The 24,478-nt window shown below is 36.4% G+C and overlaps 1 protein-coding gene across 3 annotated transcripts in view; it reads left to right on the top strand.

Annotated features, from left to right (window-relative positions):
- YTHDC2 (YTH N6-methyladenosine RNA binding protein C2) overlaps positions 1 to 24,478 on the top strand; it is a 69,150-nt gene that overhangs the window by 1,039 nt on the left and 43,633 nt on the right. For 2 of the 3 annotated variants that reach the window (XM_019469624.2, XM_019469625.2), the window contains exons 2-10: positions 518 to 608; positions 8,132 to 8,328; positions 9,647 to 9,846; positions 13,160 to 13,326; positions 13,843 to 13,945; positions 14,838 to 14,994; positions 18,716 to 18,823; positions 20,161 to 20,309; positions 22,111 to 22,246. In XM_019469624.2, coding sequence (XP_019325169.2) covers positions 518 to 608; positions 8,132 to 8,328; positions 9,647 to 9,846; positions 13,160 to 13,326; positions 13,843 to 13,945; positions 14,838 to 14,994; positions 18,716 to 18,823; positions 20,161 to 20,309; positions 22,111 to 22,246 — 1,308 coding nt within the window. Of the gene's footprint in view, positions 1 to 517; positions 609 to 8,131; positions 8,329 to 9,646; positions 9,847 to 13,159; positions 13,327 to 13,842; positions 13,946 to 14,837; positions 14,995 to 18,715; positions 18,824 to 20,160; positions 20,310 to 22,110; positions 22,247 to 24,478 lie in introns of those variants that run through there. The other variant, XM_019469626.2, reaches the window with a different exon arrangement.

Raw genomic sequence — 24,478 nt, 5'->3', positions numbered from 1 at the left:
CTGAACAGGCAATGACCTGGACAGAGTGAACTTACATTACACAGAGCCTCAGCAATAGTGTTTAACAACAAATCCAGTCTGAGATAAGTCTGTACCGTTTTGAAAGCAAGACCATGTGGAGTTTGACGTTGAGCATTCATAATGCTTGAGCATACTTCATCATGGAAGGAAGTGAGCCTTTTGTTAATGAAGCCAGTAAGGACTTAAGTTAAAAGAGTAAAATATGTTCATCAGTCATCGTACCAATTGAAGATTCCAGCCCAAATAAGAGTAATCTTTGGTGAACATTAGAGCCTTCTATCATATGTTTCTGTAATTTTTACTAATATCACAATTCTGGCAGACATTTAGTAGTTCTTGAATTAATATCTACTTTTCACGTAACCTATAAATTTGATTATTTGTATGATTTTTTTCATATTTTACATTTATGTGTCTATATTGAAGTACCTTGAAAGAAAATTGTATATTCCCAAATGGTACTTTGTGTTTTTTTTTCTTCTTTTTTTTCATGTAGAAATGGAATTTCCTTCCTCTTTGACCAGTACTGAAAGAGCCTTTATTCATCGATTGAGTCAGTCTCTTGGTTTGGTTTCTAAAAGTAAAGGGTAAGCTGATAGTTTTTCTTATTTAAAAAGAATTATTTGCCAAAAAAAGAGAAGTGTTTCTCTTGAAGTAGTTATTACTGTTTTAGATTCACATTCTTAATTATACTGTATGTAGATAAACTGATTCATGTCTGTACCAAACTCAGCTTTTTCCTTTTCCTCTTATCCTTCCCTCTTTTGTTTTCCCTTAGAGATTAAATAAATAAATAAATAAATAAAATTTAAGATGTAAGAAAAATAGCTTAAAAGATGAAGTTGCTTGCTTGAGGAGGATATTTTCTTTTTTCATAGAAACTAAGTCTCATTTTTTAAAAAGAGTGGATGGACTAAAGATAGTAAGTACAATTATTTACAGAACTATTTCTTTTAAGGTTACCATACTGTAGTGGTAACTTTAGAATACATAATCGTTTTCTTTCCTACCAACTTAAGAATCTTATGATTAGAAATGATTAAATAGAATGGACCAGGAAGAAACAGTATATTTTTTTCAGAGTCCCTCATCTGTAGGGGGGAAAAAGTCACTTGAACCATCCAAATTGAAGAACTCTAAAATTATGTGGAATGATTTCATTTTGGGAATAAGGATGGTGGGGTTGATATATAGCAGAGTTTCTTGGTATTGTCACTATGAACATTTTAGACTGGATAATTCTTTATTGTGGAAGGCTGTCTTGTGTATCGTAGGATATTTAGAAGTATATCTAACCATATTGATATGTGCCAGGAACACCTCCACCCACAGTTTTAACAACCAGAAATGCCTCTAGACATTGCCAGAATGTTCTGGGGAGCAAAATTGTGTCTGGTTAAGAGCCACCGAGAGGGGGAGAGGAAGATCAAATTTCAGCTTACCAGGGTTTAGGTTAAGAAGAGAGAAAAAAAATGACTGTTAGGTTAATATATTAATAAACAACAGGAATGTCTTAAGATGAAAGTATTTGGTGTAGGAATGTCTGGTATTTGAATGCCCACAGTGATACATTACTGAGTGACACGGGATTTAGCTTAGGTGAATGTGCCTTTTGTTTGTTTGTTTTTTGTTTCTGTGTTTCAGCTTTTATTTATTTATTTTTAATTTAATTTATTTTTTTAATTTACATCCAAGTTAGTTAGCATGTAGTGCAGCAGTCATTTCAGGAGTAGATTCCTTAATGCCCCTTACCCATTTAGCCCATCCCCCCTCCCACAACCTCCCTAGTAACCCTGTTTGTTCTCTGTATTTAAGAGTCTCTTATGTTTTGTCCCCCTCCCTGTGTTTATATTTTTCCTTCCCTTCCCTTCTGTTCATCTGTTTTCTATCTTAAAGGCCTCATAGGAGTGAAGTCATATGGTATTTGTCTTTCTCTGACTGGCTAATTTCGCTTAGCATAATACCCTCTAGTACCATCCACATAGTTGCAAATGGGGTGAATGTGCCTTTTGAACATTACTAAGGCCAGTGTGCAAAGCAATGGTTAGGTTTCAATCATGCCCATAGCATAGTCCTCTGTGTAGGTTAAATACAGCACTTGAAAATGAAAAGAGTACAGGGCCATAATCCTTTATCCAAGAATACCTGGACTAAGTAGATTTTGAGATTCAGATTTTAGGAACATTTTAGGATTTTTTTGCAGTATGTTATGTAATAACTCCTCGTAAGGTGCAGGCATCACCTCTAATCACAATATTTCTGCTGAAAAATATAGGCTGTTCACAGTAAGATAAATACTGGAAACAGCCTGTCAATGTAATCAGGTTTTGATACCAACTGAAGTTGTTGCTGTCAACTTTAAAACCGGCAGTTATTTTACCAGCAGAAGATGGGTTTCTTTGGAAGTAGAGAGTTGCCATGTGGGACAAGCAGGCTAGTGTACAAAACCATCCGAAAGTCCAACAAACAGAAGAGAGGAACATTATTTTATGGAGAAGAAGGAGGAAGTTGGGAGGGGTTGTTTTGAACAAAAGTCCATTGGAGAGAAGCAAGAAATTCAGGGTGATGTTGGTTTCTCAATTGGCTGGGTTGCTGGGGTGGTTGATTTCTTGTAGAAGATGCAGTGTACATCTTTTCCTGTTGGGGCTTGTAATTGAATCTACTTTCCTCTGGACGAGTCTTCTGTTGGGTCTGTAATTGACAATTTTTCCTGTAATTGACATGAGTGGTTTGGCTTTCCCTACCAGCCTCCTCTTCTAGCATCCCCAGTCCACTTTAATGAGGTTTCCTTTTATTAATTTTCACATTGCAAACTTAGAAAGATCTTCCAGTTTTCATTGTTGTTTGGGTTGAAGAGTTGCAGATACGAGGGGTGCCTGGGTGGCTCAGTCAGTTGGCTGAACATCCGACTTCCACTCAGGTCATGATCTCACAGTTTGGGGGTTCGGCCCCGCATTGGGCTCTGTGCTGACAGCTCAGAGCCTGGAGCCTGCTTGGAATTCTGTATCTCCTGCTCTCTCTGTCCCTCCCCTGCTTATTCTCTGTGTCTCTCTCTCAAAATATACAAACATTAAAAAAAATATTAAAAAAAAGTTGCTTTTAGAGGTTTCAGGTCTGTCTTAACAAATGTCTGTTGTAAAGCAGCTATATCATTTCTATGGTTAAACTTTTTTTTAAAAATTTTTTTTTAACGTTTATTTATTTTTGAGACAGAGAGACAGAGCATGAACGGGGGAGGGTCAGAGAGAGGGAGACACAGAATCTGAAACAGGCTCCAGGCTCCGAGCTGTTAGCACAGAGCCCGACGCGGAGCTCGAACTCACGGACTGCAAGATCATGACCTGAGCCGAAGTCGGCCATTTAACTGACTGAGCCACCCAGGTGACCCTAAACTGGTTTTGAATTATAAATAGTTAACTTCGAAATGACCATTAGAAATTACTCTTAGAGGGGTGCTTGGGTGACTCAGTCGGTTAAGTGTCTGACTCTTGATCTCAGCTCAGGTCTTGATCTCAGGGTCGTGAGTTCAAGCCCTGTGTGGGACTCTGTGCTGGGTATGGAGCCTACTTAAAAAAAAGAAAAGAAAAAGAAATTACTCTTAGTAAAGAAGTCCATTGGAATAGTCTACCTCTGTTTTTGTTCAGTAGCATAACTGTTTAAGGGATGATCCAGAATGGAGAAACCTGGGGAAAGGTAGAGAGCAAGATAGAAGCTATCAGGACAAGAAAAGGTGGGTGAGAAAACACTGAAGAGACAGAGAGAGGAAAAAAGATGCTGAGGGAAACAAGGCAACCCTGCCTTCTTATCTAGTCCATAGTTCCTATTCCTAGTGCTCTGCAAGCCCTCTTAGGATATTTCTTAGTGCTTTCCCTCCCCAATTTATCATTGATTAAAGGTAGTATAGTGTTTATCTAGTGTTCCATGTGATTTTCAAATGCCTTTACTTGTTTTCATATGTATGAAGAACTTCTTACACGTTCTTTCCTTTTATTTGCATGAGAATGTGTACGTGACTTATATTTTCATGGGTTTTTCTGTTCACTTTTGAGTAAACGTTTTTTTTTTTTTTCTTTCTTCCCCCAGTGCCTAGCATAACTTCATTAACTTAATAAGATAGTTTTTCTGCCTTTTTTTTTTTTTTCTTTTGTACCTGGCATCATGGTTCCTTAATATGTATTTGAGAGAGAGCCTGTGGAGGAAAAGGCAGGAAACCTGGATTTGACTCCTAGTCTCTTACTACCTGGTTCTCTAGCTTTGGTCATGGCCCTTAACTTAAAAAAAAATTTTTTTTTTTTTAATGTTTATTTACTTTTGAGAGAGGGAAAGAGACACAGAGTGTATGCTGAGGAGGGTCAGAGAGAGAAGGAGACACAGAATCCGAAGCAGGCTCCAGGCTCTGAGCTATTAGCATAGAGCCCTACACGGGCTCAAACTCCCAAACTGAGATCATGACCTGAGCCGATGTTGGACGCTTAACCAACTGAGCCACTCAGGCGCCCCTAAGTAGGTTATTTAATCCTCACAATAGTCTTAACCAGTAGATTCTATTAATAATGTCTGGTACCTGTATAACAGATGGGACAGTTCAGGGTTGGAGAGGTTAAGTGATTTTCCCCAAGGTCACATGGCTAGTGAGTGGCAGAGCCAGGATTTGAATATAGTTAATGTTTAGTTTTTGATGTTTACAGTGAGTTCATGGTGATGTCCTAGGAGCAGTGAGCAGTTAAAATCGAATTATTAGATAGGTCTCATCTTTAAGTTGCTTATAGTCCAAAGTCACAGAATGAACAAATGTACCACAATTATAGTGTCCATGATATGAGAGCAGCTTTGTTTAGGGACAAAGCTAACTGGTTGGTTTATTAATTTCCACATAGTCATAAAATAAAGTACAAATTAGGATGATAATAGACTTTAATAAATCTGCAATTCTGTATTACAGTATGAGGAAGAAAATGGTTTGGAGTTAGGTCTTTGCATCTTTCTGCATAATGGAAGTATAAACTAAGGAAATAGGAAATTACACATTTGCAAAGCATCATACAAATATGTATTATTTTTTGAGAGATTAGGTCCTTGGTGGTTGTGAACTTTTTAAGTCATTTCAGATTTTGGCTCCTTAGCTGATTTTTTAAAGTGTCTATGGATTTGGAGAGTGGAGAATAATAAGGCATAGGGTGGTATTTGAGTTAAGTGTTGAGTAACATACTGTGTAAATTGATAAATTGATTAATATTAAAATTGCATCAAATTTGATGAGTTATTTTTCCTTAAAAGGAAGCCAAAACTTAATTATAGCATGTATTGATTACTTTCACACTTTGAAAGTTAGATACTATGATGTTCATGCCTATAATTTTAGCACATTTACTTTTATATTAAAAATTGCATATGGAGCTTACATTTCATTATTTGAAAAAATTATTGTGGCATTAATGTATTTAGCATCTCTTCCACATTATGCGGCTAGTTTCTAGTTAACTTTGCTTTGAAAAGGAGTCTCTCTTTTTTTTTTTATTATTTTTTTTAATGTTTATTTATTTTCTTGAGAGACAGAGTATGAGCAGGGGAGGGGCAAAGAGTAAAACACAGAATCTAAAGAGGCTCCAGGCTCTGAGCTGTCAGCACAGAGCCGGATGCGGGGCTTGAACTTACAAGTGGTGAGATCATGACCTGAGCCGAAGTCGGACGCTCAACCGACTGAACCACCCAGGTGCCCCTGAAAAGGAGTCCCTTAATGGTTTTGTTCAAAGAGTAGTGCCAATTTGGGATGAAAGCAAAATGAGACCTCAGCGTGTTTACATAGTAGGACAAATCTCTGCTAGATTGAATGTTTTCATCCTCAAAACAACGATGCAAATATTTTACCAAACACTTCACTCATCTTTTTATCATTTATCAGTGTCACCGTGGAGCTAAATATGGTAGGAATGAGCACTGAGAGCTACAAGTAGAATCTTTTACTAAAACATGAAAACTACCAAGGTGATAATACCTTTCTGCCCCCTCACCTATGTTCAAAGTGAATTCAGTACATTTTGAATGGTAATGGTTGAGTACTCACACATGCTTAGTTTGGGTTCTTTTTGTACATAAATGATGTATTCTTAGTAGGCAGCCTCTGTTAGGAAAGTTTGAATCTGACTGATTTTAGTTGTGAGCTTATTGAGGAGAGTATGTTTTACTTAACTGTAATCCCGGCTTCTAGCATAGCACCTGGCATAGAATAGGGGCTTAATATATGATTAATGATTGATTGAATGAATGGAATAAAATTAGTTACAGGTGAAATATAGCATAGCTTTCCCAAGACAACTTCCAAGAAAATTAAAGCATCTTGGAACTGACAGAAATAGTAGAGATTTTTGAATTAAGTTGTATACAGTGTCAGAGAGATAAAATGGTTTTTGATCACACAGCTAGTTAGTTGAAAGATTTTTTTACTAGGTGAACACAAGCCTTCCGAGTCTTGCTCTAGTGATCATTCCAGCACACTTCCAGCCCTCTGTAGTTAAAATTTTTATGAAGTAAATGGGGAATGGATGATTAAGTCTATAACGACTGTGCTGAATTTTCAGAAAGGTCCATAGAAAAGAACCTACTACAGAGATCATCTTTTAGAATCCAGCAATTGTCATTTACCATGGAAATAACTGGAATTCCTAGATCAGGTTAAATTTAGTTACTTCATTTTTATCCCATAATTTCAAGATGACTAAACACTTTTTAAAAAGCAGATGACAGCACCGAAAGCGTATGATCCATTAAAGCATTCCATAAAACGTTTCCAGAAATTAAAAACTTTGGTAAATCAAAAGCCTCACTTAAGAAGTCTTAGAGAGCTAAAACTGTATAGGTTAATCTCCAGTTTTATGTTATTTTTACGGTGAAGATTTTGTTGAAAATTTTAAATCTAATGAAAATTAGAAAAACTGTACATATACTTACCATTATATTTGTGGCTTTGTTGCTCATTTCTGTAATATAATAGTGACATTAACAAATGATAGAACCTTTTATGAAGTATTTTGGGTAACTTTTTAAAAATAAGTGATTTTTTTTTTCCCAGACTAAAACTATAATAACAGCTTTAATTCATTTAATGCTTATTCTGCTCAACTTACTCAAACATTAACAGATGTTTTCCCTTAACATGCATTATCTTATTTAATCATATGAATAATCATTTGAGGCAGGTATTATTATTATCGTAGGCTCAGAGCTGTTAAATAATTTGCTTATGGTCCCAACAACTACTAAGTGGTAGAGCTAGGATTCAAACCCAGGTTGGTATGCTTTTAGAGCTTGCGCTCTTTTCTAGTACTATGTCGTACTGGATTATAGACATGCATTATTAAACCATTCAAAACACGTTTGAGGACTTCCTGTGTGTCTAACATTATACCTAGTACTCTAGAAGCTACAAAAGTCAAAAAAGACATTGTCAGTCTGGATCAGTTGAAGAAATAAATATACCTCCATCAAATCATTTGAGAACTGTTATAAATCACCATTACCTTATAACTGAAGGCTAGAGCCAGAAGCTTTGAAAAATTTGTTTTTTTCTCCCCATATGCATATAAAAATACTTATCAGTAATGTTGATTTATGCTTTTTTGGTCCAACCACTAAGCTTGGTTCTTTTAACAGGTTTTCATGGGATGTGACATTACCAGCATACTATGGAAACGTTCAGTGGGATATATTAGTCTGGACAGTGAACCATAACTTTTTAATGATCATTTTTAGATTCTGTTGTTCAACAGATTGGTTTTCTCCCTCTGTATGCTTCCAGCATATATTAACTGGTGATGTTTCATCCACCATGAAGTCTGCTAAGACTAGACTTTAACATTTGTGGGTAAGTAAGCCATTTTTGCAGTTTAAAACTGTATTGGTAGCATTTTGAAACTTTAATTGAAAATGGTCTTTTGGCCACTTCAGCACCAAACCCCTCCTTATTGAATTTTTGGGGATTTTCAGCATCTTCTCACAAAGCATTTTGATTTATTCCAATGTTTTGCTTAAGACGTGTTGCCTAAGTAGGCATACATCATATGTGAACCAATTGACTATATATAGTAAATAAATGATTTTTATTAATATTCAGAAAGGGAGCAGATAGATACCTAACTGTGAAGAAGAAAGATGGATCAGAAACAGCTCATGCAATGATGACCTGTAATTTGACTCATAATACAAAACATGCTGTTAGGAGCCTAATTCAAAGATTTCCTGTCACCAATAAAGAGCGTACTGAACTTCTGCCTAAAACAGAAAGAGGAAATGTGTTTGCAGTTGAAGCTGGTATGTATTTTCTGGGGGAGCTTCCTTGTTTATCCTATTAATTGATGACTGTTCTTTTTCCATTTTAAATTAATTAAAAAAAACACTAAGATGCAGTAAGATTTCTCAGTTTGAATAGTCTGTTAGAAATGATGAAGAACTGTGAAAATTTGGGAATGAAATGCAGTGTCAAGGCATGTCATGAAGTTAGACAAATCTTTAAGTGTCACAGTAATAGCTATCATTTTTGGAGCACTTATTCTGTGCTAGGCAGGATACTAAACTCTTTATAGAGGGCCTCATAGCAACCCTCCCAAGGTAAGAATTTCCTCTATTTCAAGGGTGAGTAGACTGGGGTGCAGAGCAGTAAAATAATTTGTTCAAGGCTACTCAACCAGCCCATAAACTGCAGAGCTGGGATTTGGCTCCAAGGTCTGGACTTTGCTGTATTAACGTTGCCGAGGCACGCTAATGAGTGCGATTTTGAACTGGGGCTTTAGCTTCTGGTAAGAGGACAGAGTCTTCATTACACTAACTTGCTGAAAGCTAGATAAATGATACATTTAGGTTATAGAATGAAGCTGTAATTTTATTATTTGGAAAAATAACTTCCTAGTGAGAAAACCATTAATAACCTAAAGCAACAGATTTCATAATTTCCATCGTCTGTTGGAGTAGGTTTGCAGAGTGTAGCAAACACATGGTCTTAGATAGCGAGGGAATTAAGTTTTAAATACATGCACACAAAAATGTTTTGAATTATGTGAAGAATATAAAACATTATGCTTTATTATTCTTGTCTTATTAATTAAATGTAGCTGTTGGCAAAAATTCTCAATTAGGAAATTTGTTAAGCATTAGGACTTTATGTTTACACATATCATTCTATCTGTTCACATAAATCTTACATAGTTAGCTTTAAACACAGAGAATATTTTTCTTTTCATAACGTGTTTTCATATTGTACATAACAGACTTTATAAATAATGCACATTGTTACCTACTTACAAAATTTTAATTTTTTGTGTGTAATTATTGATAGAAGCAAGCCTGAAAACGGTTTTAGGATATCAGAATCACGTTTTATTTTTAATGGGTATGGAGTGATTGATTTTTGTTTGTAAATGTTATGCATGAGAAATACTTTTAGAAATTTGCGTTCTAATTACTACTGAAATTTATAACTTATTTTTTAAAGAATATTAAGCATAGAGTACAACACTAAGCTATTGCTTGCTAACTTTATACAGACTGAAGAGAGAAATTACTTATCTTTGTGTGTAATGTTTTTTAAAAAATGTTGATCATAAATGTTTTTGTTTTTTGTTCATTTTCAAAGAAAACCGGGAAATGAGCAAAACGAGTGGGCGACTCAACAATGGCATACCTCAGATTCCAGTGAAAAGAGGAGAATCTGAATTTGATTCTTTCAGGCAGTCTCTGCCAGTGTTTGAGAAACAAGAAGAAATTGTTAAAATAATTAAAGAAAATAAAGTAGTTTTGATCGTAGGAGAAACTGGGTCTGGAAAGACTACACAGGTTGGTTTCTTCTTTGTTGTTTATGGAAGAAAAAATATTTTTTTCCACATGGCAGTTTTATAACAAATTTATACTACATGTATTTTAACAAAAACAACCCCTTTTGGGTACTTTAATGTTTATTTCAAAAATAAATTGTTACTGGGAGTATGTTTTGAGAATTGGTAGAAAGGAAATGTTTTAAAATATTTTTAAACTAGCACCTTGGGCCTCCATTTAAATAGAAGCGGGGATGTAGTTTGGCCTCATGAAAGGAATATGGACTGGGCTAGTCTTGTTAACCTCTGTGAGCGGGAGCCCTCATTTGTAAAATGGAGCTAATACTTGCTCCCGTTCACCATGACTTTTAGAGAGGTCTATAAAGTGCCTGTCAGTGTTTTGTGCATAGGAGTTAAACTAACAGCAATATTAATAATACCAAACGTTAATATAAAGTTGACTGTAGACATTGAGGCCTGCGCAGGTCCCAACCTGTCTGTGGTTTGGGGTTGCTATCTGCCTCATAAAGGAAAGTAGAGGGTTTATCTTCTGGGAAGACAAAGTCGTCTTCTCCTCTGAAAAAGCCTCCTACATAGTTAGCTTTGGCTTTTCTGGGAATAGGGAGGCAGGGATTGAGGCCTCCTGAGTCTGGGTTTTCAGCTGAGGTAGAGAAGACCGTGTTTATAACCAGAAAAGTATTTAGTGGTGTTTTAAATATTATGCCTACATGCCTGTTATCTGTTAGATATCCTAAAAATGATTTCTCTCAGTTTTTTGTTTGCTCTGTAGCTTTACTTTATGGTATCTTGTGTATTAGCTTTACTAATTATTTATTTAGTCACATCTGTCAATGTTTTTTTTAGGGCTTTGAGCCATGCTGAGAAAGGCATTTCCTATCCCAAGATTAAAAAACATTTTCCTATAAATACTTTATTCTAGTATTTTTGTATTTATAGTTTTAAAAATCCATCTGGAATTTATAATATCATGTCAGGTAGGAATCCATCTTACTGTTTTGTTCATGTTAATATCTAGTTGTTCCGATATAATTTTTATTTAATTATCTTTTCCCCCCTCACTTAAGGTAGCACTTTTGATCAAACGAAGTTTCTATAGTACTTGGGTCTATTTCTGGAATTTTTGTTATCTGTCTTTAATTATTTTTGCACCAGGATCCCTCTTTTTTGCTTTTTGTCGTTTTACAGTATGTAGCATAATATTCCAGTTTATTATCTTCTCTTCTTAAATATTTCCTAAGAGAAAATTATTTCCTTAAATATTTCCTATTTGTGTTCATTTATGCTTCTGTATAAACTAGTCAAGTTTAAAAAAATCCTAGAGGCTGAAACATGCATGAAATGATTCTCTCTCTCTCACTTACAGTTAAATGAAATCAAAACAATGATTATATTTTTCAACTATCAGAGGGGCAGAAACTAAAACATTAACGATACATATTTGCATAGGTGTTGGGAAAGCAGCATCTTCTGCTTTATGGGCAGGGTATAAATTGTTTTGGAGGGCGATTTGATAATACTTCTCTCCAATTTAAATTTACATACTCTTGGGGTGGCTGGGTGGCTCAGTTGGTTTAGTATCTGACTCTTGATTTCAGCTCAGGTAATAATCCTGGGGTCATGGGATCTAGCCCTGTGTTGGGCTCTGTGCTGAGCATGGAGTCAGCTTGGGTCTCTCTCTCTCTCTCCCTCTTCCCCTCTCCCCTGCTCTCTCTAAAACAAACAAACAAACAAAACCCACCTTAAAACATTTACATGCTCTTTCATCTGACCTGTGTGTGTGTGTGTGTGTGTGCACACACACACACCTTTTTTTTTTAATATTCATTTTTGAGAGAGAGAGAGATCACAAGCAGGGGAGGGGCAGAGAGATAGAGAGAGAGAGACAGACAGACAGACACAGAATCCAAAGCAGGCTCCAGGCTCTGAACTGTCAGCACAGAGCCCAGTGTGGAGCTTGAGCCACAAATCATGAGATTATGACCTTAGCCAAAGTTGGACGCTTAACCGACTGAGCCATCTAGGTGCCCCTGCATATATATCTTTATAAAAGTTTGTGAAGATAGATATTCACTGCAGCAGTTTTTATAATAGCAAGCAGTAATATCAGTAACTTAAAAAAACTAGAAATTATTTAACATGATATTTGTTAAATTATAGCACATCCCTAGGATGGAATATTCAGCTATTAGAATGGATTAGGTAGATCTGAGTATTAAGTGAAATCTGCAAATTTTATAAACATTAAGTACGGTAATCGCTTTGTGTGAATAAAAGCCTGTTAATATACACAAATATTCTAAATTGTGTAAACACTTTTTCCCTGAAACAGTTCATAAGAAGTAGTAGTTATTTTTTAAAAATAGTTATTTTTGAAAGAGAGAGAGGGAGGGAGAGAGAGAACGTGAGTGGGGAAGGGGCAGAGAGAGAGGGAGACACAGAATCTGAAGTAGGCTTCAGGCTCTGAGTTGTCAGTACAGAGCCTGATGCGGGACTTGAACTTACGAAATGTGAGATCATGACCGGAGCCAAAGTCAGATGCTTAACTGACTGAACCACCCAGGCGCCCCAATAGTAGTTACTTTTTTGGAGAATACTGGTAGTGGTACGGTAAGAAAGACTTACTTTTTAAGTCCTTCTGACATGTACATCCCAGTATTAGGCTATTTTTGTTTTCTTTATGCTTTTCACTATTTAAAAAAATTCCAGTGGAATTTTGATTGTTGTTTCATTGACTTTATAGAATAATTTGGATAGAATTGACATTTTTGAAGTATTGATTATTTCTATTCAAGATTGTGTCCTATTTATTCAGTTAGTGTTTTTTAGTTGTATTTTATATTTGTGGAATTTGTTTTTGTGCAAGCCTTATTTCTCTGTGAATTTGGTTTTTTTACAAAATTTTTTTTAAAGTTTATTTATTTATTTGAGAGAGTGAGCAGGGGAGAGGCAGAGATAGAGATAGAATCCCAAGCAGGCGCCTTGCTGTCAGCACAAGAGCCTGAGGTGGGGCTCGATCCCAGGTACTGTGAGATCATGACCTGAACTGAAACCAAGAGTCAGATGCTTAACCAACTGAGTGCCCCTGTATGAATTTGTTTTTAGTATTTTCATTTTAGTTTCTCTTGTGAATCAGATCTTTGAAAATTACATTTTCTAGCTGATTGTTAAGAGTTACATAAAAGTTGTTGATTTTATGATTATTTGGACACATTACCAAACTTTTCTAATTCTAGTAGTTTTTCAGTTGTGATTGACTTGGACTTTCTGGGTATATAGTCATGTCATTTTATAGTACTTTAAAACTTTCATTTCAGATTCCTCAGTTCCTTTTAGATGATTGCTTTAAAAATGGTATCCCCTGCCGTATATTTTGTACCCAGCCAAGAAGGTTAGCAGCTATTGCTGTGGCTGAAAGAGTTGCTGCAGAGAGAAGAGAAAGGATTGGTCAAACGATTGGATATCAGATCCGATTAGAAAGCAGGTAACCATGGTTCTCCTGTAGCCTAGCATTCTTAGAAAAGATTAATGTTTATATGTCATTAAATAGGGACTATGTTAGTCGAAAAGTTAGATGATCATTTTGCTCCAAGTAAGTCTTTGATAGGATGTTGAGGTCATGTCTGAACTTCATAAGGTTTTGAATACATAGTTGAAGAAAGAGTTTGGGCCATGGATAAAAATCCCATTTCATAGGGGGATTTATGATCGAATACAAGTTATTTTGCCTCCTTAAGGTTTTTTTAAAAAAAAAATCTATTTAATGGTTTCTTAAAATAATTAATAAAAGGCTGTTAGTAATAAAAATTTTGTGAGTTTGTCAGGTATAAAATACATATTTCAATAACTTGGCTAATAAAGCATACAAACTGCTATGCTATATTAGTAACTTTAACATTTATAAAACTTACATATGAGATTAGCATTTAATGTAACCATGTTTTAATTACATTTATGAGTTGTAATTGTGTGCTTTATTTTTGTTTTTTTTTTTAAAAAGGGTTTCTCCAAAGACACTTCTGACATTTTGCACTAATGGGGTATTGCTTCGTACATTGATGGCGGGAGATAGTACATTGTCGACTGTGACACATGTTATTGTGGTAAGAATATTGCTGAGTTTTGCCGTATACAGCTCAGATTGCTTAAGAATTTGAATATGTAATTAATTATATTTTTAGAATAGAATAGGGGTGAAAGCCAGTTTTTTTTTGAACAGGTATTATAATGAAGTTACTTTTTATTGCCTGTAATTATTAGAAATAAATTTTACTTGTATTAAGTAAAGAATTCTTACCATTAGGTTTTATGAGGGCAAATTAAATGTATAGGTAGATTTTCAAAAAGTGCTTTTTATATGTGAAAATGATACAGCTACTTAGCGTTCCTCAGAATGGGGTGAAAATTTTCTTTTTTTTCTCTCTCTGCTTAGTCATCTGATTCCACCTTTGGCTAATATGTATTTCCCAGTCCTCGCTTTATAGTCCTTTAACTTCATAGTTAAGCTGCTAAATTAAGTAGCTGTTGATGAAGTAGATGAATTACCACCTTATTAAAAAGTTGTAAGCTTTTATCCAGTTTGTGTCAGAAAACAATTAGATTAAGTTTTAGAAGCTTGCAATAAGCAGCTTTAGAAAACTTATTAGTTTTGTTCATTCAAACCAAAGGGTGCACCTGTACCCTGATGCTAATTGAAGCATGTTTAAATAGATTGTATATTTATCAAAAGTATGTTAAATTAGACTCCACTAATTCTGAATTTGTTGTAGTTTGTATGTCTTTTATATTATGTTAAGAGGCAGTGCTTTGTTTCAGTTGGTTGTTAATGTCTGATTATTTCTGAATTGTCCATAATACAACACTTTCACGAGTACCAATTGGCCTTGTTCACATTTAATTTGAATTACTATAAAACCCAGCAGCCCCATAATTTTAAAGGCTTAGTCATCCATAATGTTTTAACTATTCCATGGTTTTATTTTTTGTTTACTGCAGGACGAAGTACATGAAAGGGATCGATTTAGTGATTTTTTACTTACAAAGTTAAGAGATCTGTTGCAAAAGCACCCAACTTTGAAACTTATTCTTTCTAGTGCCGCCTTGGATGTAAATCTTTTTATAAGATATTTTGGAAGTTGTCCAGTGATCTATAGTAAGTTAAATTGTCAGATTTCTTCTAGGATTTTAATGAAAGTATACTTTTGGCATGATTATATTTATTGTAATAGGAATTGGGGAATGTTCTGAAGTAGAGTGCATCCATTTCTGTTTTCTCTGAGACCTGCCTCCTAATCATTCATCTATATATATTTCCATCCTCTCCTTTTCCACCTATACTCGTTGATATTGTGTTGTGAGACAGTTTTTCATTCTTAAAAGGAAATGTGCTTTATTGTGGTCCTGTATCCTCCTTAAATTCTGTCCTACAGCTTCCCCTTTATTGCTAGACTCCTTGAAAAGAGCAGTCTACACTCCTGTGTTTACTTCCTGTGTACTTTTTTTTTAATATGATTTTTTTATTTAAAAAAAACGTTTATTTATTTTGAGAGAGCGAGTGAGCAGGGGAGGTGTAGGGGTTGAGGGAGACAGAGGATCCCCAGCAGGCTCCGTGCTGTCAGCACAGAGCATGATGCAGGGCTCGAACTTACAAACCGTGAGGTCATGACTTGAGCTGAAACCAAGAGTCAGACGCTTAACCGACTGAACCACCCAGGAGCCCCTAAGCAGCTATTTTAATATTTCATAATATGAATGTATCATGATTTATTTAACCATTTATTTTTGAACACTCAGATTGGTTCTAGACTCTGCTCATCCCCCCTCCATAAACAGTGTTATAATAAACATCCTGTATGTATATCCTTATATACTGGTGCTCTTATTTCTAGGGATAGATTCCTGAAAGTACAATTGTTGAGTAAAAGAGTGTATCTGTTTTTAATTTTGACAGCTTTTGCCATTTTACTTTTTCAAAGAGCTGAAATGATTTATATTTCTGTAGTGTATGGGGCTGTTCACTCATGTATTGTTACCAGTATTGTTTTGATACTGATATAATTGCCAAGCCTACTATTTAAATTTTACACAAAAATCTTACTTAAATTTTCCATATTTCTCATGGTTGGCCCCTCTTTTTTGTGTGTGAAATGCTCACATCCCAGAATTTATTTGACAACACTGTCTCCTAATTCTGCATTAGCACTTGTACCCTCATGGTCTCCTTGGTGGGCTTCTCTTTTGCATGGTGCTTATATATTGGTATTCTTTGGGATTATTCCCTTGATCCTTTTTTTTTTTTTTCCTTCTTTCTCATTCATCTTCCCTTCCTTCTTCCTTCCTTTGTTTTCCTCTTCTTTCCTGGTCTGTGCTGTACTCTACTAGGTACTAGAGATGCGCAGGTAGTTTCCCTGGAAGCTCTCATTCATGCCTGTGGCTTCTACTTTCTTTTTATACTCATGGACCCTGAATCTTTGTTTCTGTTTATTTTTTGTTTATTTTGAACATTTTCTTTAAGTAAGCTTTATGCCCAGAGTGGGGCTTGAACTCATGACCCCCTGAGATCAAGAGTCCCATGCTCTACCAACTGAGCCAGCCGGGGGCTCCCTGAATCTTTGTTTCTAATTCAAACTGTTCTCCAGAGCTTTGGGCTTTGATGTCTTATAAGCAGCTCATTTCTAATATGTCCCAACCTAAATATTTAATCTCTTCTACAAAAATCTGTGTTGGAGCGCTTGGGTGGCTCAGTTGGTTAAGCATCCGACTTCGGCTCAGGTCATGATCTCGCGGTCCGTGAGTTCGAGCCCCGCGTCAGGCTCTGTGCTGACAGCTCAGAGCCTGGAGCCTGTTTCAGATTCTGTGTCTCCCTCTCTCTCTGACCCTCCCCCGTTCATGCTGTCTCTCCCTGTCTCAAAAATAAATAAATGTTAAAAAAAAAATTAAAAAAAAAATCTGTGTTGTCCGTTTTAGTTAATCATACCATCAAGCTAATCACCTACATCACAAACCAGTCTTTCTTACAAAACTTATACATCTGCTAGTTGAAAGCTCGTTTTGTCACCTCACATTTGACATGTCTAAAACCAAACCCCAGCTCCCACCAGCCAGTCTGTTGCTTTTAGCTTTGCTTGTTACCTTTGAGATTGACCTCATCATCTATCCGGTTTTGTGCGCCAGACATCTAAGAAACATGGTTGACCCTTCATATCATTCCTTCATATCCAATTTAATGCTGAGTTTTGTGTATTTTGCTTCCTATCTCTGGAGTCTGTCTCTTGTCCATTTTTATCATCACCAGTTTTATTCAAATATTGTTCTCTTTTACTTGAATTATCAGATGATAACCTGGTCTATTCCATCCCCTCTGCTCTCTTATCTATCTATCTGTCTATCTATCTATCTATCTATCTATCTATCTAGAGAGTGCACGCATGCACACAGGAAAGAGTGGGAGAAAGGCAGAGAGAGAAGAGAGAGAATACCAAGCACACTCCATGCTGTCAGCGTAGATGCGGGGCTTGATGTCATAATTGACCTGAGCCAAAATCAAGAGTTGGATGCCTAACCAACTGAGCCAACCAGGCACCCCCATTCCTCTGCTCTCTTTTATTTATTTTACTTAAAAAAATTTTTAATGTTTATTTATTTTTGAGAGGGACAGAGACAGAATGTGAGTGGGTTAGGGGCAGAGAGAGAGGGAGACACAGAATCTGAAGCAGGCTCCAGGCTCCGAGCTGTCAGCAGAGCCTGACGTGGGGCTCGAATTCATGAGCTGTGAGATCATGACCTGAGCCAAAGTCAGACGCTCAACTGACTGAGCCACCCAGGTGCCCCTTAATATTTGTTTATTTTTGAGAGAGAGAGAGAGAGAGAGAGATAGAGACAGAGAGAGAGAACATAAGCAGGGGAGGGGCAGAGAGAGAGGAAGACACAGAATCCAAAGCAGGCTCCGGGCTCTGAGCTGCCAGCACAGAGCCTGATGTGGGGCTTGAACCCACGAACCATGAGATCATGACCTGAGCCAAAGTCCGATGCTTAACCAACTGAGCCATCCAGGTGCTTCTCCTCTGCTCTCTTCTAAATCCGTGTTATCTACTGCAGCCAGAGTGGTCTTTTCTGACCTGGAATTCTGAGGATGTTGAGCACTCTGCTGAGCTTAAACTTTGGATAACCATTACCTCAGGATGAAGACCTAAATCCTTAATAAGGCTCACCTGTTTCTCCTGCCTCATCTCAAACTACAACCCCTCTTTACTCCCCATCTCCCGCCATGTTCCAGTTAGCTTCGCCAATTAGTTTCTTGAAGACATCATACTCTTTCCCATCATAGGATCTTTGCATGTGCTTTTGTTTTCTTCATTGTATATTTCTTCTGCATACAGGTTAGTATTTCATTTACCCCTTCTCTTGGTCCTCATCTTCTCTGAGAGGATGATTTTCTTGACTCATTCAAATCCCCTATTATGTGATGGTATCCTGTGCTTTTCTCTGAGAGGATTTATTACAACTCTGTTTTCACATTTATATTCTGGATTATTGGATTAATGTCTGTCTCCCTTTCTAGCGTGTAAGCTTCAAGAGAGTAGGAGGCAGCTGTGTTTCTGCTTATGATTTGTATTCCTGGGGTCTGCCATGATGACAGACACAGGATAAGTAGATAGTAAACCCTAGAAAAGACAAGCAAATGAGCAGTTCTGTAAAATGAAAATCAGAATTATATTTAAATATAATGACATGACAATATCATGGGGATCACTTGACCTTTGGAATTGCTTTTGGATTTTTATACTCCAGTTCATTAACTCAGGATTCTCATGTTTTTATGTGCATCGTCTCTGTGATGCAAACTGAGTCTTTAAAGTATTCCTATTATTTAGTACAGGGAAGACCTTTTGAAGTAAAAGAAATGTTTCTGGAAGACATCTTAAGAACTACTGGATACACAAACAAAGAAATGTTAAAATACAAAAAGGAAAAACAACGAGGTAAGCTTTTTATCAAACAAATTTAAAACAAAAGTACTACTAGTACTAACTTTTTGGTCTTATCTTGTGGAGGTACAAGGACACTTGAAAGTATTTTTCCCTTGCACGTAATTGTATAAAATCATATTAGAGTTTGGTCCCAAGTGTACCTGCTACGTGGTGGTTTATGTCCATAAATTATCATCTATAGAGAGGAATTGAAAGTGGATGCTGGGGGTGGAGGAGGGTGAGTGTGTCTGTATCCAGAGATGCAGCCACTGTTTTAAGGAGGCCGAAGACTATGTGCTGCCGAGTGTTTGACATGCCACATACGGTAAGAATGCGACCCGCCACAGCACATTGCACAGGACCCGGATGGGGAGTAGGCAGGAGGCATTGAAGGGAGTGGCATGTGAGTAGTAACAGGTTCATCTGTGATACAAATGCCAAGTTTTCAAATCTTGATTTCATTATGAATTGCGTCTGTGCTTACAACTTAGCGTTATTTGCCCATTAATACATCTCTTAATCACGACTTACAGTATATCTCAGCTTTGGAGTTAGGGTGAGGTTCTTCTTGGTTGCTTTTTTTTTCCGATTTTTTTAAATGTTTATTTTTGAGAGAGAGAGAGCATGAGCAGGGGAGGGGCAGAGAGAGAGAGGGAGACACAGAATCTGAAGCGGGCTCCAGGCTCCACTCTGTCAGCACAGAGCCTGACGTGGGGCTTGAACTCACTAACTGAGATCATGACCTGAGCCGAAGTCGGACACTTAACCTACTGAGCCACCCAGGCGCCCTTCTTCTTGCTTACTTTTAACTTCATTATTCGCAATATGAGATTTGGCTTCAAGCTTTGCTTCCTTTGTTTAGTCTGTGTGACCTTGGACAAGTATCTTAAGTTCTTTGGATTCTCCACTTGAATAAAAGCAGTGGGAATTAGCAATTCCTATTTCATATGTAGATCATAAAACTAGTAGATCTCTAAGCTTTTGAAGGTAAAAATTGTAGATCACTTGTACCTCAAACAACTGGCATGGTGATAGAAGTTCAATGAATGGTTTTTCTACAAAGTGCTGTATGAATATTAGTCATTGTTTTAAGCAATATTTATAGTATGGCTCAAATAGTTTTCTTGAAATTTGGACTGACTTAGAAGTAAACTTCTCACCAATAACGTGGAATAGATGATGTATTTAAGCATAAACATTACTGGATGTTTCTCATTAATGTATTTTGAAAAAATAAAGCCAACTTTGAAGTATTTTCAGATTCACTTAATTTTTAAAAGCACAATATATTCCCCAACGTGAAGCATTTGTGTACTTTTTTTTTGTTGTTGTTGTTGTTACTAATTTAGAAGAGAAGCAACAAACTACTCTTACAGAATGGTATTCGGCTCAAGAGAATACATTCAAGCCTGAATCTCAGAGGCAGAGAACTGTTCCGAATGTGACTGAAGAGTATGATTTGTTGGATGATGGTGGTGATGCTGTCTTCAGCCAGTTGGTAAGACCTTGTTGATTTCACACTGATATTTTGAGTGGAAATTGTGTAGTTTAAAGAACATCTTATGAGATTATGTTACTGAATTATTACAGTGTAATTCTCTTAGTTTATCTTAGGCTACAACACATTTTTCAGAAAAACTTTCTAACACACTTTTTTTTGGCAAATAATGCAACATTTTTTATTGTTTTATATGAATTTAAATTATTTCAATATTTTCTCTGATTTTTTTGAAGACAATAAAGATATTATGGATATATGTTATCATTGCCTGATATTTTATCATCTCAAAAGTTTTTTTTATTAAAATTTTTTTTATGTTTATTAATTTTGAAAGAGGCAGAACATGAGTGGGGGAGAAACAGAGAGGGAGACACAGAATCCAGAGTAGGCTCCAAGCTCTGAGCTGTCAGCACAGAACCCAGTGCAGGGCTCGAACCCATGAACCGCAAGATCATGACCTGAGGCAAAGTTGGATGCTTAACCCACTGAGCTACCCAGGTGCCCCTATCATCTCAAAAGTTTAAGAACCTGTGAGCTGAACAATGTAAGATAAATTCAGTTAAGAGAAAATTGAGAAAAAACTTTTGATATTAGAACAATGTAAGATAAGTTCAGTTAAGAGAAAATTGAGAAAAAACTTTTGATATTAGAGCCCATAGTCAATACTGGTGTTGTTTCTACAACCAACCAGCTATGTGACTTTATAAAATCAGTTACCTGCTGTATCCCTCAGTTTATTCTTTTCTTCTGCTTTTCTTTTTTCTATTTTGCCACAGAATGTTTTACAAATGAAATATTTTGTAGAAGCCCTGCCTGCTCGTCTTTACTGTCCACTCCCATCCCTACATGGGGCTTCTGCTACCTTGGGTTCCATTGAAACTGTTTGAATCCAGGTTGAAAACTGGAACTAGCTGATTTCCTAGGTCCCTTCTGGTCTTTAATTCTGGTTTAGAATTCTTTAAAAGGCACTGGTGATTAGTGTGATGCAAAATATTGCTGGGCCTATGCACTTTTTGGAAAAAGAATTTAACTGTTTTGAGCATGAGAAGGTACATATGCAGGTGCATTTGGTTCAGTGAATAGCCTTTTGACCATTAAATCAGTGTTTCTTTTTTTTAAAAAAATTTTTTTTAACATTTATTTATTTTTGAGACAGAGAGAGACAGAGCATGAACAGGGGAAGGTCAGAGAGAGAGGGAGACACAGAATCCAAAACAGGCTCCAGGCTCTGTGCTGTCAGCACAGAGCCCGACGCGGGGCTCAAGCTCACAGACCGCGAGATCACGACCTGAGCCGAAGTCAGCCGCTTAACCGACTGAGCCACCCAGGCGCCCCTAAATCAGTGTTTCTTAAGACTGGTTGCACATGAGCATCACCTCAGGAACTTATTTTAAAGCCCTTATGGAATCTTGCCTCCACCAGCAGAGGTTCTCATGAACTTGGCATCAGTGTTGAAATACACCAGTGTTGGCCCCTCTGATGTGCAGCTGGGAGAGAGAACCACTGGTGTACAAGTATATTTAGCAACATTTTGCTAGAAACACACTTAGGTAATATTTTGACTGAATCATGCTCCTTTGGTTACAAACTCATTCTCAGATGAAAGATAAATGTAAGAACAAGATACGATATTGTAAGTGGAGTGTGTGTGTTCAGATGAGAAACTTTTATGTCAAAGCCTGTGCTATTATATGTGGTTAGTAGTTCTTGTGGCCATTGTGTCATCTCATATTCTTTGCAAGCAAAGGTTAAGCTGTCAGGTAATTTATAACCTCTGCTTTTGTTTTGTTTTTTAAAGACAGAAAAAGATGTGAATTGCCTTGAACCATGGTTAATAAAGGAAATGGATGCTTGTCTTTCTGACATATGGTTACATAAAGATGTCGATGCCTTCGCTCAGGTCTTTCACCTTATTTTAACTGAAAATGTTAGCGGTATGTATAACTTCTTAAAAAATTTTTTTTTTTACTCTTACAGTTATTTATGGTGGAAATGTAGTTTAATTCAGAATGTATGTACTACATTTGTTGTTCACAACCAATAATTTGTTCTTTTGGAGTACTTATTTCAAATGGACAAATCAAGATCTTACTAGCATAGTAGAATAAATATTGTGTTAAATCAGGGATTCTTTTTTTTTTTTTTTAATGTTAATTTTTGAGAGAGAGAGAGACAGAGCATGAGTGGGGCGGGGGAGTGGGAGTGGCAGAGAGAGAGGGAGACACTGAATCTGAAGCAAGCTCCAGGCTCTGAGCTGTCAGGGTAGGGCCCGACATGGTACTCGAACTCATGAACTGTGAGATCATGACCTGAGGTGAAGTTGGACGCTTAACCGACTGAGCCACCCAAGTGCCCCTAAATCAGGGATTCTTAATCTAGTTGTCTTCAGAATAGCTATGTGGGGGTCTGTGAATATATGTGCAGTTAAGTGCAGAGGTATTTTTCTGTATATATATTGTACCCATATTTCTGTATATATATTGTACCCATAAATACATGTTCCTTCCCTCCCAAGGGAATATCTTTGATTTTTTGAAATTTGTGATTTCAAAAAAGGAAGGAAAAAAAAGATTGATAACTTTGCTCTAGATTTTGTATTTAGTAAGTGGAGAATTTTAACATACCGTTAGTTATATAAGCTCAAGTACTCATTCATATGCACATGCTTTATGTCATGTGATACGTTTTCATAATGACCTAGTCTGATTTTGTTAGTTGATTCTAGTGACTATTGGTAACCGGAGGTGAGTTTCAGAACTCTCAAGCCTTCTAGGCAAAAGACAGAATGAAAGGCCAGAGAGTCAGTACTGGAAATGATTTAGATGTCAAGTGGTTTATCCCCTCAACTAAACTTCTCAGTGTTATTATTATTATTATTGATCACTCCTTTCTTGAAACATTTCCTTCAATCAGCCTATCCTATTCCAGCTGGAACTTCTTGGTTTCCTTCGCAGAATCTTCCCTTTTCCTGACCTCTAAATATGCAATGGCCCAGGCCTCAGTCCTTAGGCCTTGCTTCAATTTACACGGACTCCTTATGTGGTTCTCATCTAGTCATAGCTTTAAATACTTATTGTCTCTTAGTGAGTAGCTTCAGGTACAGTAGGTCAATCAGCCTAAAAATCTTTACTCTTTACTTACATCAGTTCAGCCTATGGTTAGTATAGCTCGTTGCCAACCACATTGTCTTAGTGATTCATATCACCTTTAAAACTTCTAGTTCTTCTCTTTTTTTTTTTAACATGGGATTTTGTTAAATGAATGCCCCCTATCATTTACATGTTGTTCTGATTTTTTTTATTTTTATTTTTTTTTGAGTTTTTAAATCTCATAATTAGATTTGGCCCATTGGTTTTGGTTAACAACCCCCCTCCCCCCCGCCCCTGCCACCCAGTTCTAATTGTTACCTAGTGTATTAATAAACCTTCTCAGTTTATTAGCTCAGAAGGCCTGGGTCAATGACCATGTGCTATGTATGCTAGAAGAGGCTTTACGTCAATATTTAGGTGTAGTTGTTCAAATGGTTATAATTCCATAATGTACTAATCTAACAGACCTCTTAAGAAGGAAATGAAGATCTTTGTAAATTTAGTTTGATCTACTTTTTTTTTTTTTCCAGTTTATCAGTCATTAAAAAAATAAATTGTCTGTATTTTGAAAAGTAACTTTTTGTATTTGGAAATGTGAACATTTGTTCATCTCCAGTTTTCTGGCAATCTTTTTTTCTCCAAAAGAGAAATGCCTTGCCATCTTACCTGAAAGTTAGGAAAATTTGAACTCTGAGGCAAGTTGCCTTAAAATATTTATGAAACATTAATGTATTATTCTTGACCTTCATCCTAGATATTTCTTTAGCGTATACTATTACTTGGATGTCATCATCCTATGCATCCAGGTCCTGCATCTTTATAAAAGTGTCACTGGACATTTTCTAGAGTGCGCTATGCTAGTATTTTAAGCTGTGTGAAGCAAACTAAAATGTTGTAGTAATTCTTTGAACAGTTATTGACTTCCTGTCTTTTTATTTTTCTTCTAAAATCTCAATCCTTAATTGGCACCAGAGTTGAAAATACTTCATGTAATCCAGGAGACCCTGGGCTTCATAGGTTTGTTTTTAATGTTGTCAGTTTCTCCATGTGATCCTGTGGAAGCAGTTGGTAATTAGT

The sequence above is a fragment of the Panthera pardus genome, unplaced genomic scaffold (assembly GCF_024362965.1).
Source record: "Panthera pardus isolate Hobbes unplaced genomic scaffold, ASM2436296v1 HiC_scaffold_2, whole genome shotgun sequence".
In the NCBI taxonomy this organism is placed as follows: domain Eukaryota; kingdom Metazoa; phylum Chordata; class Mammalia; order Carnivora; family Felidae; genus Panthera; species Panthera pardus.
Note: the sequence above shows the minus strand (reverse complement) of the source record. Positions and strands in the feature narration are given on the sequence as shown.